General features: G+C 41.1%; 5 protein-coding genes across 5 annotated transcripts; 2 read left to right on the forward strand and 3 right to left on the reverse strand.

Moving 5' to 3' along the window:
- Positions 1-991: 991 nt before the first annotated feature.
- On the reverse strand, positions 992-1,433 carry LOC144543483 (retinal cone rhodopsin-sensitive cGMP 3',5'-cyclic phosphodiesterase subunit gamma-like). The gene is made up of 2 exons (XM_078291314.1): positions 1,322-1,433; positions 992-1,109 (listed from the first exon to the last, which is right to left on the reverse strand). Exons 1-2 carry the CDS (start codon positions 1,423-1,425, stop codon positions 992-994), a joined length of 222 nt encoding a protein of 73 aa, XP_078147440.1. The 5' UTR covers positions 1,426-1,433.
- A 2,367-nt stretch (positions 1,434-3,800) lies between these two features.
- On the forward strand, positions 3,801-4,254 carry LOC139913693 (retinal cone rhodopsin-sensitive cGMP 3',5'-cyclic phosphodiesterase subunit gamma-like). Its single transcript, XM_071901793.2, has 2 exons — positions 3,801-3,912; positions 4,137-4,254. Exons 1-2 carry the CDS (start codon positions 3,809-3,811, stop codon positions 4,252-4,254), a joined length of 222 nt encoding a protein of 73 aa, XP_071757894.1. The 5' UTR covers positions 3,801-3,808.
- A 3,168-nt stretch (positions 4,255-7,422) lies between these two features.
- On the reverse strand, positions 7,423-7,864 carry LOC144543484 (retinal cone rhodopsin-sensitive cGMP 3',5'-cyclic phosphodiesterase subunit gamma-like). Its single transcript, XM_078291330.1, has 2 exons — positions 7,753-7,864; positions 7,423-7,540 (listed from the first exon to the last, which is right to left on the reverse strand). Exons 1-2 carry the CDS (start codon positions 7,854-7,856, stop codon positions 7,423-7,425), a joined length of 222 nt encoding a protein of 73 aa, XP_078147456.1. The 5' UTR covers positions 7,857-7,864.
- Positions 7,865-10,244: 2,380 nt separating this feature from the next.
- On the forward strand, positions 10,245-10,678 carry LOC139913694 (retinal cone rhodopsin-sensitive cGMP 3',5'-cyclic phosphodiesterase subunit gamma-like). The gene is made up of 2 exons (XM_071901796.2): positions 10,245-10,348; positions 10,561-10,678. The coding sequence occupies exons 1-2, from the start codon at positions 10,245-10,247 to the stop codon at positions 10,676-10,678; spliced, it is 222 nt and encodes a 73-aa protein (XP_071757897.1).
- Positions 10,679-13,949: 3,271 nt separating this feature from the next.
- LOC139913692 (retinal cone rhodopsin-sensitive cGMP 3',5'-cyclic phosphodiesterase subunit gamma-like) lies at positions 13,950-14,371 on the reverse strand. The gene is made up of 2 exons (XM_071901792.2): positions 14,268-14,371; positions 13,950-14,067 (listed from the first exon to the last, which is right to left on the reverse strand). The coding sequence occupies exons 1-2, from the start codon at positions 14,369-14,371 to the stop codon at positions 13,950-13,952; spliced, it is 222 nt and encodes a 73-aa protein (XP_071757893.1).
- Positions 14,372-14,510: the final 139 nt, after the last annotated feature.

Here is a 14,510-nt window from a genome sequence, read left to right on the forward strand (position 1 = left end):
GTGATGAATCATTTGACCATACTGATGCTATTGAATTACCAGTTCAGCTCCTATAAGGGACTATTCCACTGTTGTTATTGAATATTATACTACCTCCAGACTCTTTGAGTTTGTTTGAGAATTCATATAAAAAATGATAATTGTATTGTTTGGGGGACAGTTAAGCTGCTACAATGCTGTCCTTCTTTAACCTCAGTCCCACTACAAATAAAATGCCCTAAATGAGGTGAGGGATTAAAACTACCTGTACTTCCAGGTAGTTTCCCACCCCAAGTGTTCAAAATGGCTGCCATGTGAAAGGACTAAAGAGCATATTTTCTTTGGAGAATATTAACATTTATTGTGTGTTGACTTGCTCCTATCTCTAGTGACAAAATACACTGGACTGAAGTGATCTTACTGAATGAACAATAAAGTGCATCGTAGACATTAACATTGACAGAAAAATAGCATTTTATTCAGCCAATACACAAATAGACATCTGGGCAAACAGAACAAACAGCCTCAAGGAGAAGAGGTGGAGGACAAGGAGAAGGCAGGAGAGGGGAGCAGAACAGTGCTGGATATCATAATAACGGATACCAAACCCTCTGACGTAATTACAAAAGATGTAGTCAGTTTGATTCCTTCTCTCTCAGGAAAGCACCAGCTCAAGTCCAGAGCTGCTGACAGCTTTCATTAAGAGACCAGGAGGGAAGAGAAGGGAACTGAGGAAAGGGGGAGAGAGGAAGAAAAGGGATTTAAGGAAAACAGGTGATTGGAAGAAGTGGGAAAGGAGGGGGGTTTAGGTGTATCACCAGGTGTCTGAGAGTCATGATGGAAAAAATGGAGAGTGAGAAGGAAGAAGGGTTAAGGAAAGTGGATAAAGGACAAAGTGTTTCCTTTTCTCAGGAACACACAAGTGAAGAGATTCTCAACCATTTAATGAAAAAATCGAACAACTGCAGGAAAGCCGTGGTCATGGAAGAGGTAAAAGGCAGAGGAAGGGGGTCTAGACGATTCCGTATTTCGCCAGGTCGCTGAGCTCCATGTCGCCGAAGGCCTCCCATGGGCAAACCACTGTGATGTCTGTGCCAAGACCCTCCATGCCGGGGATGTCGTCCCCGAATCTGATTGGACAAGACAGAAAAAACTCTTATGAGTATAAGTCGGAAAAGCTGAGAGATACAAGGAGGAGTTTTTGCTGAGATTTACACTATAAACTACATGCTGAGCACTGTGCAGCCTCTTGTAGAAGAATTATAGAATTATAGTCTGTGTGTGTGTGTGTGTGTGTGTGTGTGGGTGTGTGTGTGTGTGTGTCAGCCTAAGTCCAGCTCACCCCTTCTGGCCAGGCTTGGGGGCCTTGCTCTTGAAGGTGCGAGTGGTCCTCTGCTTGAACTTGGGAGGAGCCTTCTTGTCGGCGGGAGTTGCAACATCTGCCATTGTGTTTAGTTACTGAGAGAGAAAGACAAAAAAAATTTTCTGAGCTCCTTGTAGACCGCTCTGCTACCATGAAGCAAGAATTTCCCCTCATAGAGGCATCATTAAAATCATTCCCCATGTTAGCCGTGATGTTTCTCTCTTCCACTTCAAGAAGCCCATCAACTGGTCATCAAACTACGCATTAAGAGACTGAAATATATAAGCAATGCCCAAAATACCTCTAAGATTATCTATTTATCTCAAGTAAACAAAGAGGTTAACTGACAGGTGCAGGAGACCAACACCATTATCCACTGTGATTATGAATTGGTGGTATGCATCTGTTTTTAAGAGCCTGGCCTGATCTCTGAACAGTACTGTAGATAGAGAGATCTACAGGCAGACCAGCACAGACAAATACACAGAATTACCATGAAGTATTCTCAGTGAAAACCTTCAACAGTCCCAGTTCAACTCCACCTCAGAGATAATACTCTATCAAGGAATCACTGTCTCAGTTACTCTCTGTCTCTGTGAGCGGCTTGTTGCAAAAACAATGAATTTCAAGCAGCTCAGTCAATCTAGCGAAGCAGCTTAAGCCTGTGATTCTCAGCACCATGCACCTAAGATGAGAAAAGTGCAGTTTCAGCCTACCTGTGGTTGCAGTTGCACAGTGTGCTGCTGATGGTGTGATGAGTTGGTATCAGACGTCTTTCTTGCATGTGTCACTCCTCTCTCTGCCTCCCTTTTAAAGTCCTCCAGCTAATCCCATCAGATGTTCATTCTGTCATTCTTACATTTGTCAGCTTTGTTTTCAGCCCCTCTTATGTCTCAGCTCAGCTGCAAATAGATGAGGCAAAGGTTAACCAGGTATAAATATAAGGTGTATTCCAAGGTAGATATTTCAGTCAACATGTGTCAACATTTTTTATACAGGTGTCTGTTTGTGGCAATAGTGACTGGGAATAATTAGCATGATAATCAAGTTAAAGCCAACCTAAACAAGAAAGAGCAAAAAAAGAAAATGGAATCTGGCAAAATGTGACATTGCATCATTGTGATTTAAGAGGTCACCAATGGCAAATTAAGCACAAAAAAAAAAACTACTTTCAGAGTCAGTAACATTCATTGTCTGTACTCTGTCACCACCCATATCAACCATATTTTATGCATCCATATACTTCTGCAGCCTGAGAACCCCACCCACTTGTGAAAATTGAATATTCTAGTAAAGTCTACACACAGTTTATCTTTGTTTAATCACAGAAACCATTTTTTGTTCAAAAGTACTGCATGTGTGTTTAAAACACCATGGCTGACTTGTTGAAAGAGCAATTTCCCATCTTGGACAATCTTGCATAAAGTCTCACAACAGCTCTGGTCTTTACCCTCTGTATTAGCTCACATTGTATTATAAATTAACCCACATCAATACTAAAGTCTATATCTGCTTTCAATGACCAAATGGACCTGAATTCAAATCTAAGTTAGATTTGAGGACTGAAAGGTAGTGAGTAATAGTGAGTAAGATAAAAAAAGAATGTATATAATACTTGGTTGCATTGTTGTACAGTAGGATGTGGTGCATATGAGTAAAGAATAGAGTAGGACTGTACTCATCATGCAGGTAATAAATCACTTAGTGACAACTTAAAGTACACTTAACCTTTCGGATTTTAATCTGGATGCCATTGGTGGCCTCTTAAATCACAATGATGCAATGTTTAGTCACATTTTGCCAGATTCCATTTTTTTTGCTCTTTCTTGTTTAGGTTGGCTTTAACTTGATTATCATGCTAATTATTCCCAGTCACTATTACCAAACACAGACACCTGTATAAAAAAATGTTGACACATGTTGACTGAAATATCTACCTTGGAATACACCTTATATTTATACCTGGTTAACCTTTGCCTCATCTATTTGCAGCTGAGCTGAGACATAAGAGGGGCTGAAAACATGAGAGAGCAAAGCTGACAAATGTAAGAATGACAGAATGAACATCTGATGGGATTAGCTGGAGGACTTTAAAAGGGAGGCAGAGAGAGGAGTGACACATGCAAGAAAGACATCTGATACCAACTCATCACACCATCAGCAGCACACTGTGCAACTGCAACCACAGGTAGGCTGAAACTGCACTTTTCTCATCTTAGGTGCATGGTGCCAGAGAAATAGATGATCTTAGAGGTATTTTGGGCATTGCTTATATATTTCAGTCTGTTGATGCGTAGTTTGATGACCAGTTGATGGGCTTCTTGAAGTGGAAGAGAGAAACGTGCTCACGGCTAACATGGGGAATGATTTTAATGATGCCTCTATGAGGGGAAATTCTTGGTTCTTGGTCTACAGGACTAGGCTCAGAAACATTTTTTTGTCTTTCTCTCTCAGTAACTAAACACAATGGCAGATGTTGCAACTCCCGCTGACAAGAAGGCTCCTCCCAAGTTCAAGCAGAGGACCACTCGCACCTTCAAGAGCAAGGCCCCCAAGCCTGGCCAGAAGGGGTGAGCTGGACTTAAGCTGACACACACACACACACACACACACACACACACACACACACACACACACACACACACACACACACACAGACTATAATTCTTCTACAAGAGGCTGCACAGTGCTCAGCATGTAGTTTATAGTGTAAATCTCAGCAAAAACTCTCCCTTGTATCTCTCAGCTTTACCGACTTATACTCATAAGAGTTTTTTCTGTCTTGTCCAATCAGATTCGGGGACGACATCCCCGGCATGGAGGGTCTCGGCACAGACATCACAGTGGTTTGCCCATGGGAGGCCTTCGGCGACATGGAGCTCAGCGACCTGGCAAAATACGGAATTGTCTAGACCCCCTTCCTCTGCCTTTTACCTCTTCCATGATCACGGCTTTCCTGCAGTTGTTCGCTTTTTGATGAAGTGGTTGAAAATCTCTTCACTTGTGTGTTCCTGAGAAAAGGAAAGAAATTTAAAGATCTGACCTGGAAAAAAGATCCAGAGCTTTCTCTTGTCTCCCTTTCCACCAACTCCCTTTACCCTTTATCCATATCAACTTTCCTTAACCCTTCTTCCTTCTCACTCTCCATTTTTCCCATCATGACTCTCAGACACCTGGTGATACACCTAAACCCCCCTCCTTTCCCACTTATTCCAATCACCTGTTTTCCTTAAATCCCTTTTCTTCCTCTCTCCCCCTTTCCTCAGTTCCCTTCTCTTCCCTCCTGGTCTCTTAATGAAAGCTGTCAGCAGCTCTGGACTTGAGCTGGTGCTTTCCTGAGAGAGAAGGAATCAAACTGACTACATCTTTTGTAATTACGTCAGAGGGTTTGGTATCTGTTGTTATGATATCCAGCACTGTTCTGCTCCCCTCTCCTGCCTTCTCCTTGTCCTCCACCTCTTCTCCTTGAGGCTGTTTGTTCTCTATGCCCAGATGTCTATTTGTGTATTGGCTGAATAAAATGTTATTTTTCTGTCAATGTTAATGTCTACGATGCACTTTATTGTTCATTCAGTAAGATCACTTCAGTCCAGTGTATTTTGTCACTAGAGATAGGAGCAAGTCAACACACAATAAATGTTAATATTCTCCAAAGAATATGCTCGAGTCCTTTCACACAGCGGCCATTTTGAACACTTGGGGTGGGAAACTACCTTGAGGTACAGCCCATCTGTTCTACTGTTGTGTACCAAGATGCACATCATACAAACATTTAGCATTTCACAGATACCCTGTTGAAAAATGTATTAAATATGAATGGATCTCAAGAATCAGATGGGATATAGGTTCACATTTTAATATATTTGGCCCATTATCGCTAGCTACCAGAGTAGCCTACACTACGAAACCAAATTTTACAAACCTTAATTTTATCCCTGAAATGTCCTTAATTCCATTACATAAACATTAATTATCCATTAAAAATAACATAGCTTTTAAAACAGTAAGGGTTACTATCATGGGTTTTTAAGGGATCTTGTGGGTTGATGGCACTATAGTAATTAAAGGATTTTTTATGCCTTTTGTGCATGGTTTACAGGGTTATTAATGAGTTGGGAAAGTTCCTGTCTCCCTGAATATTTCATCAGAAAGTCAAAAATTAAGGGGGTATTTAAGGGGGTTTCAATGATCTCCTCCATTAATCACTCCCTTAACTAATTTTAAGGGGATTTTGCATGAATTAAGGGGTGAATGAATGTAAATGTAAGGTTATTTTAAGGGATTAGCAGTTTGTAGTGATAGGTAGCTAGCTAGTAGCTTACAAAGCTAGCTAACATCCCTGCTAAATTCAAACAGGTGTTGTTCCTGAGGTTGCTAGCTAATTTGCCAACTGTTCGGTCTATCTGAAGTCCTCACGTCTGTGTTGAAGTAACCATCCTCTTACCCTTGTATACACTGACCAAAAATTAAATTTTACCATATAAACACACAAGTCTATAGTGGCTCATAAGCCTGATAAGCAGCTTGTACTTTTGGTCACTTTTGGTCACAGTATGCACTCACAATATCTCTGACTGTCCTCCCCTATGTGTTTTCTATATGCCTTCACAGTCATTACATTTCTTTAACGATTAATATGGACATGCGGTAATAAACAATTACAATATTGCTAAAAATATAAAATACACTGGCATATGGAATGTTTTCTTCTCATCTTCCCAGTTTGATGTTGTTGTTCTGTCCAAATAAGGAGATTCTGTTGTTGGTTGTGCATTAGGTCGTGGTCTAAAGCAGGTTCCTTCATGTATGGTGCAGGACCAAAACCTGTCATGTGTCTGTTTCTTGTGTGTCCCCATATGACAAAATTGACAAGGATATTTTAATAGCCATATCCGTCCCAAACTTGTTTTAGGAACTACAATTTGGCCTGAAGTGTTTCAGTTTCTCTGGTCTGTTTGTCTAAAATGATGAAGACACTTCCACTATTCAAGGTCATTGGTGATCTACTCATTCCAGCACTTGTATGCGCTGATGGTTCCATACGTTAACATATAAGACAGAGAAAACAAATTCAGGAGCTCATTTCTTGGGAAAATATTGACATTTATTGTGCATTTTATTCTCAATTGACTCCCATGGCTATTGAAGTGCAGTTTGCATCCTCTTGGATACACAGTATGTTTTTGGTCAAATGATTCACAGTGATGAATCATTTGACCATACTGATGCTATTGAATTACCAGTTCAGCTCCTATAAGGGACTATTCCACTGTTGTTATTGAATATTATACTACCTCCAGACTCTTTGAGTTTGTTTGAGAATTCATATAAAAAATGATAATTGTATTGTTTGGGGGACAGTTAAGCTGCTACAATGCTGTCCTTCTTTAACCTCAGTCCCACTACAAATAAAATGCCCTAAATGAGGTGAGGGATTAAAACTACCTGTACTTCCAGGTAGTTTCCCACCCCAAGTGTTCAAAATGGCTGCCATGTGAAAGGACTAAAGAGCATATTTTCTTTGGAGAATATTAACATTTATTGTGTGTTGACTTGCTCCTATCTCTAGTGACAAAATACACTGGACTGAAGTGATCTTACTGAATGAACAATAAAGTGCATCGTAGACATTAACATTGACAGAAAAATAGCATTTTATTCAGCCAATACACAAATAGACATCTGGGCATAGAGAACAAACAGCCTCAAGGAGAAGAGGTGGAGGACAAGGAGAAGGCAGGAGAGGGGAGCAGAACAGTGCTGGATATCATAACAACAGATACCAAACCCTCTGACGTAATTACAAAAGATGTAGTCCGTTTGATTCCTTCTCTCTCAGGAAAGCACCAGCTCAAGTCCAGAGCTGCTGACAGCTTTCATTAAGAGACCAGGAGGGAAGAGAAGGGAACTGAGGAAAGGGGGAGAGAGGAAGAAAAGGGATTTAAGGAAAACAGGTGATTGGAAGAAGTGGGAAAGGAGGGGGGTTTAGGTGTATCAGATTTTCAACCACTTAATGAAAAAAGGGACCAAATGAAGGAAAGCTGTGATCATGGAAGAGGTAAAAGGCAGAGGAAGGGGGTCTAGACGATTCCGTATTTTGCCAGGTCGCTGAGCTCCATGTCGCCGAAGGCCTCCCATGGGCAAACCACTGTGATGTCTGTGCCAAGACCCTCCATGCCGGGGATGTCGTCCCCGAATCTGATTGGACAAGACAGAAAAAACTCTTATGAGTATAAGTCGGAAAAGCTGAGAGATACAAGGAGGAGTTTTTGCTGAGATTTACACTATAAACTACATGCTGAGCACTGTGCAGCCTCTTGTAGAAGAATTATAGTCTGTGTGTGTGTGTGTGTGTGTGTGTGTGTGTGTGTGTGTGTGTGTGTGTGTGTGTCAGCCTAAGTCCAGCTCACCCCTTCTGGCCAGGCTTGGGGGCCTTGCTCTTGAAGGTGCGAGTGGTCCTCTGCTTGAACTTGGGAGGAGCCTTCTTGTCGGCGGGAGTTGCAACATCTGCCATTGTGTTTAGTTACTGAGAGAGAAAGACAAAAAATGTTTCTGAGCTCCTTGTAGACCGCTCTGCTACCATGAAGCAAGAATTTCCCCTCATAGAGGCATCATTAAAATCATTCCCCATGTTAGCTGTGAGCACGTTTCTCTCTTCCACTTCAAGAAGCCCATCAACTGGTCATCAAACTACGCATCAACAGACTGAAATATATAAGCAATACCCAAAATACCTCTAAGATCATCTATTTCTCTGGCACCATGCACCTAAGATGAGAAAAGTGCAGTTTCAGCCTACCTGTGGTTGCAGTTTCACAGTGTGCTGCTGATGGTGTGATGAGTTGGTATCAGATGTCTTTCTTGCATGTGTCACTCCTCTCTCTGCCTCCCTTTTAAAGTCCTCCAGCTAATCCCATCAGATGTTCATTCTGTCATTCTTACATTTGTCAGCTTTGTTTTCAGCCCCTCTTATGTCTCAGCTCAGCTGCAAATAGATGAGGCAAAGGTTAACCAGGTATAAATATAAGGTGTATTCCAAGGTAGATATTTCAGTCAACATGTGTCAACATTTTTTATACAGGTGTCTGTTTGTGGCAATAGTGACTGGGAATAATTAGCATGATAATCAAGTTAAAGCCAACCTAAACAAGAAAGAGCAAAAAAAGAAAATGGAATCTGGCAAAATGTGACATTGCATCATTGTGATTTAAGAGGTCACCAATGGCAAATTAAGCACAAAAAAAAAACTACTTTCAGAGTCAGTAACATTCATTGTCTGTACTCTGTCACCACCCATATCAACCATATTTTATGCATCCATATACTTCTGCAGCCTGAGAACCCCACCCACTTGTGAAAATTGAATATTCTAGTAAAGTCTACACACAGTTTATCTTTGTTTAATCACAGAAACCATTTTTTGTTCAAAAGTACTGCATGTGTGTTTAAAACACCATGGCTGACTTGTTGAAAGAGCAATTTCCCATCTTGGACAATCTTGCATAAAGTCTCACAACAGCTCTGGTCTTTACTCCCTGTATTAGCTCACAGTGTATTATAAATTAACCCACATCAATACTAAAGTCTATATCTGCTTTCAATGACCAAATGGACCTGAATTCAAATCTAAGTTAGATTTGAGGACTGAAAGGTAGTGAGTAATAGTGAGTAAGATAAAAAAAGAATGTATATAATACTTGGTTGCATTGTTGTACAGTAGGATGTGGTGCATATGAGTAAAGAATAGAGTAGGACTGTACTCATCATGCAGGTAATAAATCACTTAGTGACAACTTAAAGTACGCTTAACCTTTCGGATTTTAATCTGGATGCCATTGGTGGCCTCTTAAATCACAATGATGCAATGTTTAGTCACATTTTGCCAGATTCCATTTTTTTTGCTCTTTCTTGTTTAGGTTGGCTTTAACTTGATTATCATGCTAATTATTCCCAGTCACTATTACCAAACACAGACACCTGTATAAAAAATGTTGACACATGTTGACTGAAATATCTACCTTGGAATACACCTTATATTTATACCTGGTTAACCTTTGCCTCATCTATTTGCAGCTGAGCTGAGACATAAGAGGGGCTGAAAACATGAGAGAGCAAAGCTGACAAATGTAAGAATGACAGAATGAACATCTGATGGGATTAGCTGGAGGACTTTAAAAGGGAGGCAGAGAGAGGAGTGACACATGCAAGAAAGACATCTGATACCAACTCATCACACCATCAGCAGCACACTGTGCAACTGCAACCACAGGTAGGCTGAAACTGCACTTTTCTCATCTTAGGTGCATGGTGGTGAGAATCACAGGCTTTAGCTGCTTCGCTAGATTGACTGAGCTGCTTGAAATTCATTGTTTTTGCAACAAGCCGCTCACAGAGACAGAGAGTAACTGAGACAGTGATTCCTTGATAGAGTATTATCTCTGAGGTGGAGTTGAACTGGGACTGTTGAAGGTTTTCACTGAGAATACTTCATGGTAATTCTGTGTATTTGTCTGTGCTGGTCTGCCTGTAGATCTCTCTATCTACAGTACTGTTCAGAGATCAGGCCAGGCTCTTAAAAACAGATGCATACCACAAATTCATAATCACAGTAGATAATGGTGTTGGTCTCCTGTACCTGTCAGTTAACCTCTTTGTTTACTTGAGATAAATAGATAATCTTAGAGGTATTTTGGGCATTGCTTATATATTTCAGTCTCTTAATGCATAGTTTGATGACCAGTTGATGGGCTTCTTGAAGTGGAAGAGAGAAACATCACGGCTAACATGGGGAATGATTTTAATGATGCCTCTATGAGGGGAAATTCTTGCTTCATGGTAGCAGAGCGGTCTACAAGGAGCTCAGAAACATTTTTTTGTCTTTCTCTCTCAGTAACTAAACACAATGGCAGATGTTGCAACTCCCGCCGACAAGAAGGCTCCTCCCAAGTTCAAGCAGAGGACCACTCGCACCTTCAAGAGCAAGGCCCCCAAGCCTGGCCAGAAGGGGTGAGCTGGACTTAGGCTGACACACACACACACACACACCCACACACACACACACACACACACACACACACACAGACTATAATTCTTCTACAAGAGGCTGCACAGTGCTCAGCATGTAGTTTATAGTGTAAATCTCAGCAAAAACTCCTCCTTGTATCTCTCAGCTTTTCCGACTTATACTCATAAGAGTTTTTTCTGTCTTGTCCAATCAGATTCGGGGACGACATCCCCGGCATGGAGGGTCTCGGCACAGACATCACAGTGGTTTGCCCATGGGAGGCCTTCGGCGACATGGAGCTCAGCGACCTGGCAAAATACGGAATCGTCTAGACCCCCTTCCTCTGCCTTTCACCTCTTCCATGACCACGGCTTTCCTGCAGTTGTTCGCTTTTTGATGAAGTGGTTGAAAATCTCTTCACTTGTGTGTTCCTGAGAAAAGGAAAGAAATTTAAAGATCTGACCTGGAAAAAAGATCCAGAGCTTTCTCTTGTCTCCCTTTCCACCAACTCCCTTTACCCTTTATCCATATCAACTTTCCTTAACCCTTCTTCCTTCTCACTCTCCCTTTTTCCCATCATGACTCTCAGACACCTGGTGATACACCTAAACCCCCCTCCTTTCCCACTTCTTCAAATCACCTGTTTTCCTTAAATCCCTTTTCTTCCTCTCTCCCCCTTTCCTCAGTTCCCTTCTCTTCCCTCATGGTCTCTTAATGAAAGCTGTCAGCAGCTCTGGACTTGAGCTGGTGCTTTCCTGAGAGAGAAGGAATCAAACGGACTACATCTTTTGTAATTACGTCAGAGGGTTTGGTATCTGTTATTATGATATCCAGCACTGTTCTGCTCCCCTCTCCTGCCTTCTCCTTGTCCTCCACCTCTTCTCCTTGAGGCTGTTTGTTCTGTTTGCCCAGATGTCTATTTGTGTATTGGCTGAATAAAATGCTATTTTTCTGTCAATGTTAATGTCTACGATGCACTTTATTGTTCATTCAGTAAGATCACTTCAGTCCAGTGTATTTTGTCACTAGAGATAGGAGCAAGTCAACACACAATAAATGTTAATATTCTCCAAAAAATATGCTGGAGTCCTTTCACACAGCGGCCATTTTGAACACTTGGGGTGGGAAACTACCTCGAGGTACAGCCCATCTGTTCTAATGTTGTGTACCAAGATGCACATCATACAAACATTTAGCATTTCACAGATACCCTGTTGAAAAATGTATTTAATATGAATGGATCTCAAGAATCAGATGGGATATAGGTTCACATTTTAATATATTTGGCCCATTATCGCTAGCTACCAGAGTAGCCTACACTACGAAACCAAATTTTACGAACCTTAATTTTATCCCTGAAATGTCCTTAATTCCATTACATAAACATTAATTATCCATTAAAAATAACATAGCTTTTAAAACAGTAAGGGTTACTATCATGGGTTTTTAAGGGATCTCGTGGGTTGATGGCACTATAGTAATTAAAGGATTTTTTATGCCTTTTGTGCATGGTTTACAGGGTTATTAATGAGTTGGGAAAGTTCCTGTCTCCCTGAATATTTCATTAGAAAGTCAAAAATTAAGGGGGTGTTTAAGGGGGTTTCAATGACTCTCCTCCATTAATCACTCCCTTAACTAATTTTAATCAATGAATTAAGGGGTGAATTAATGTAAATGTAAGGTTATTTTAAGGGATTAGCAGTTTGTAGTGATAGGTAGCTAGCTAGTAGCTTACAAAGCTAGCTAACATCCCTGCTAAATTCAAACAGGTGTTGTTCCTGAGGTTGCTAGCTAATTTGCTAACAGGTCGGTCTATCTGAAGTCCTCACATCTGTGTTGAAGTAACCATCCTCTTACCCTTGTATACACTGACCAAAAATTAAATTTTACCATATAAACACACAAGTCTATAGTGGCTCATAAGCCTGATAAGCAGCTTGTACTTTTGGTCACTTTTGGTCACACTATGCACACACAATATCTCTGACTGTCCTCCCCTATGTGTTTTCTATATGCCTTCACAGTCATTACATTTCTTTAACGATTAATATGGACATGCAGTAATAAACAAGTACAATATTGCTAAAAATATAAAATACACTGGCATATGGAATGTTTTCTTCTCATCTTCCCAGTTTGATGTTGTTGTTCTGTCCAAATAAGGAGATTCTGTTGTTGGTTGTGCATTAGGTCGTGGTCTAAAGCAGGTTCCTTCATGTATGGTGCAGGACCAAAACCTGTCATGTGTCTGTTTCTTGTGTGTCCCCATATGACAAAATTGACAAGGATATTTTAATAGCCATATCCGTCCCAAACTTGTTTTAGGAACTACAATTTGGCCTGAAGTGTTTCAGTTTCTCTGGTCTGTTTGTCTAAAATGATGAAGACACTTCCGCTATTCAAGGTCATTGGTGATCTACTCATTCCAGCACTCGTATGCCCTGATGGTTCCATACGTTAACATATAAGACAGAGAAAACAAATTCAGGAGCTCATTTCTTGGGAAAATATTGACATTTATTGTGCATTTTATTCTCAATTGACTCCCATGGCTATTGAAGTGCAGTTTGCGTCCTCTTGGTTACACAGTATGTTTTTGGTCAAATGATTCACAGTGATGAATCATTTGACCATACTGATGCTATTGAATTACCAGTTCAGCTCCTATAAGGGACTATTCCACTGTTGTTATTGAATATTATACTACCTCCAGACTCTTTGAGTTTGTTTGAGAATTCATATAAAAAATGATAATTGTATTGTTTGGGGGACAGTTAAGCTGCTACAATGCTGTCCTTCTTTAACCTCAGTCCCACTACAAATAAAATGCCCTAAATGAGGTGAGGGATTAAAACTACCTGTACTTCCAGGTAGTTTCCCACCCCAAGTGTTCAAAATGGCTGCCATGTGAAAGGACTCGAGCATATTTTCTTTGGAGAATATTAACATTTATTGTGTGTTGACTTGCTCCTATCTCTAGTGACAAAATACACTGGACTGAAGTGATCTTACTGAATGAACAATAAAGTGCATTGTAGACATTAACATTGACAGAAAAATAGCATTTTATTCAGCCAATACACAAATAGACATCTGGGCATAGAGAACAAACAGCCTCAAGGAGAAGAGGTGGAGGACAAGGAGAAGGCAGGAGAGGGGAGCAGAACAGTGCTGGATATCATAACAACAGATACCAAACCCTCTGACGTAATTACAAAAGATGTAGTCCGTTTGATTCCTTCTCTCTCAGGAAAGCACCAGCTCAAGTCCAGAGCTGCTGACAGCTTTCATTAAGAGACCAGGAGGGAAGAGAAGGGAACTGAGGAAAGGGGGAGAGAGGAAGAAAAGGGATTTAAGGAAAACAGGTGATTGGAAGAAGTGGGAAAGGAGGGGGGTTTAGGTGTATCACCAGGTGTCTGAGAGTCATGATGGGAAAAATGGAGAGTGAGAAGGAAGAAGGGTTAAGGAAAGTGGATAAAGGACAAAGTGTTTCCTTTTCTCAGGAACACACAAGTGAAGAGATTCTCAACCATTTAATGAAAAAATCGAACAACTGCAGGAAAGCCGTGGTCATGGAAGAGGTAAAAGGCAGAGGAAGGGGGTCTAGACGATTCCGTATTTTGCCAGGTCGCTGAGCTCCATGTCGCCGAAGGCCTCCCATGGGCAAACCACTGTGATGTCTGTGCCGAGACCCTCCATGCCGGGGATGTCGTCCCCGAATCTGATTGGACAAGACAGAAAAAACTCTTATGAGTATAAGTCGGTAAAGCTGAGAGATACAAGGAGGAGTTTTTGCTGAGATTTACACTATAAACTACATGCTGAGCACTGTGCAGCCTCTTGTAGAAGAATTATAGAATTATAGTCTGTGTGTGTGTGTGGGTGTGTGTGTGTTTGTGTGTCAGCCTAAGTCCAGCTCACCCCTTCTGGCCAGGCTTGGGGGCCTTGCTCTTGAAGGTGCGAGTGGTCCTCTGCTTGAACTTGGGAGGAGCCTTCTTGTCGGCGGGAGTTGCAACATCTGCCATTGTGTTTAGTTACTGAGAGAGAAAGACAAAAAAATGTTTCTGAGCTCCTTGTAGACCGCTCTGCTACCATGAAGCAAGAATTTCCCCTCATAGAGGCATCATTAAAATCATTCCCCATGTTAGCCGTGATGTTTCTCTC

Source organism: Centroberyx gerrardi, chromosome 3 (genome assembly GCF_048128805.1).
Source record: "Centroberyx gerrardi isolate f3 chromosome 3, fCenGer3.hap1.cur.20231027, whole genome shotgun sequence".
Lineage (NCBI taxonomy): Eukaryota > Metazoa > Chordata > Actinopteri > Beryciformes > Berycidae > Centroberyx > Centroberyx gerrardi.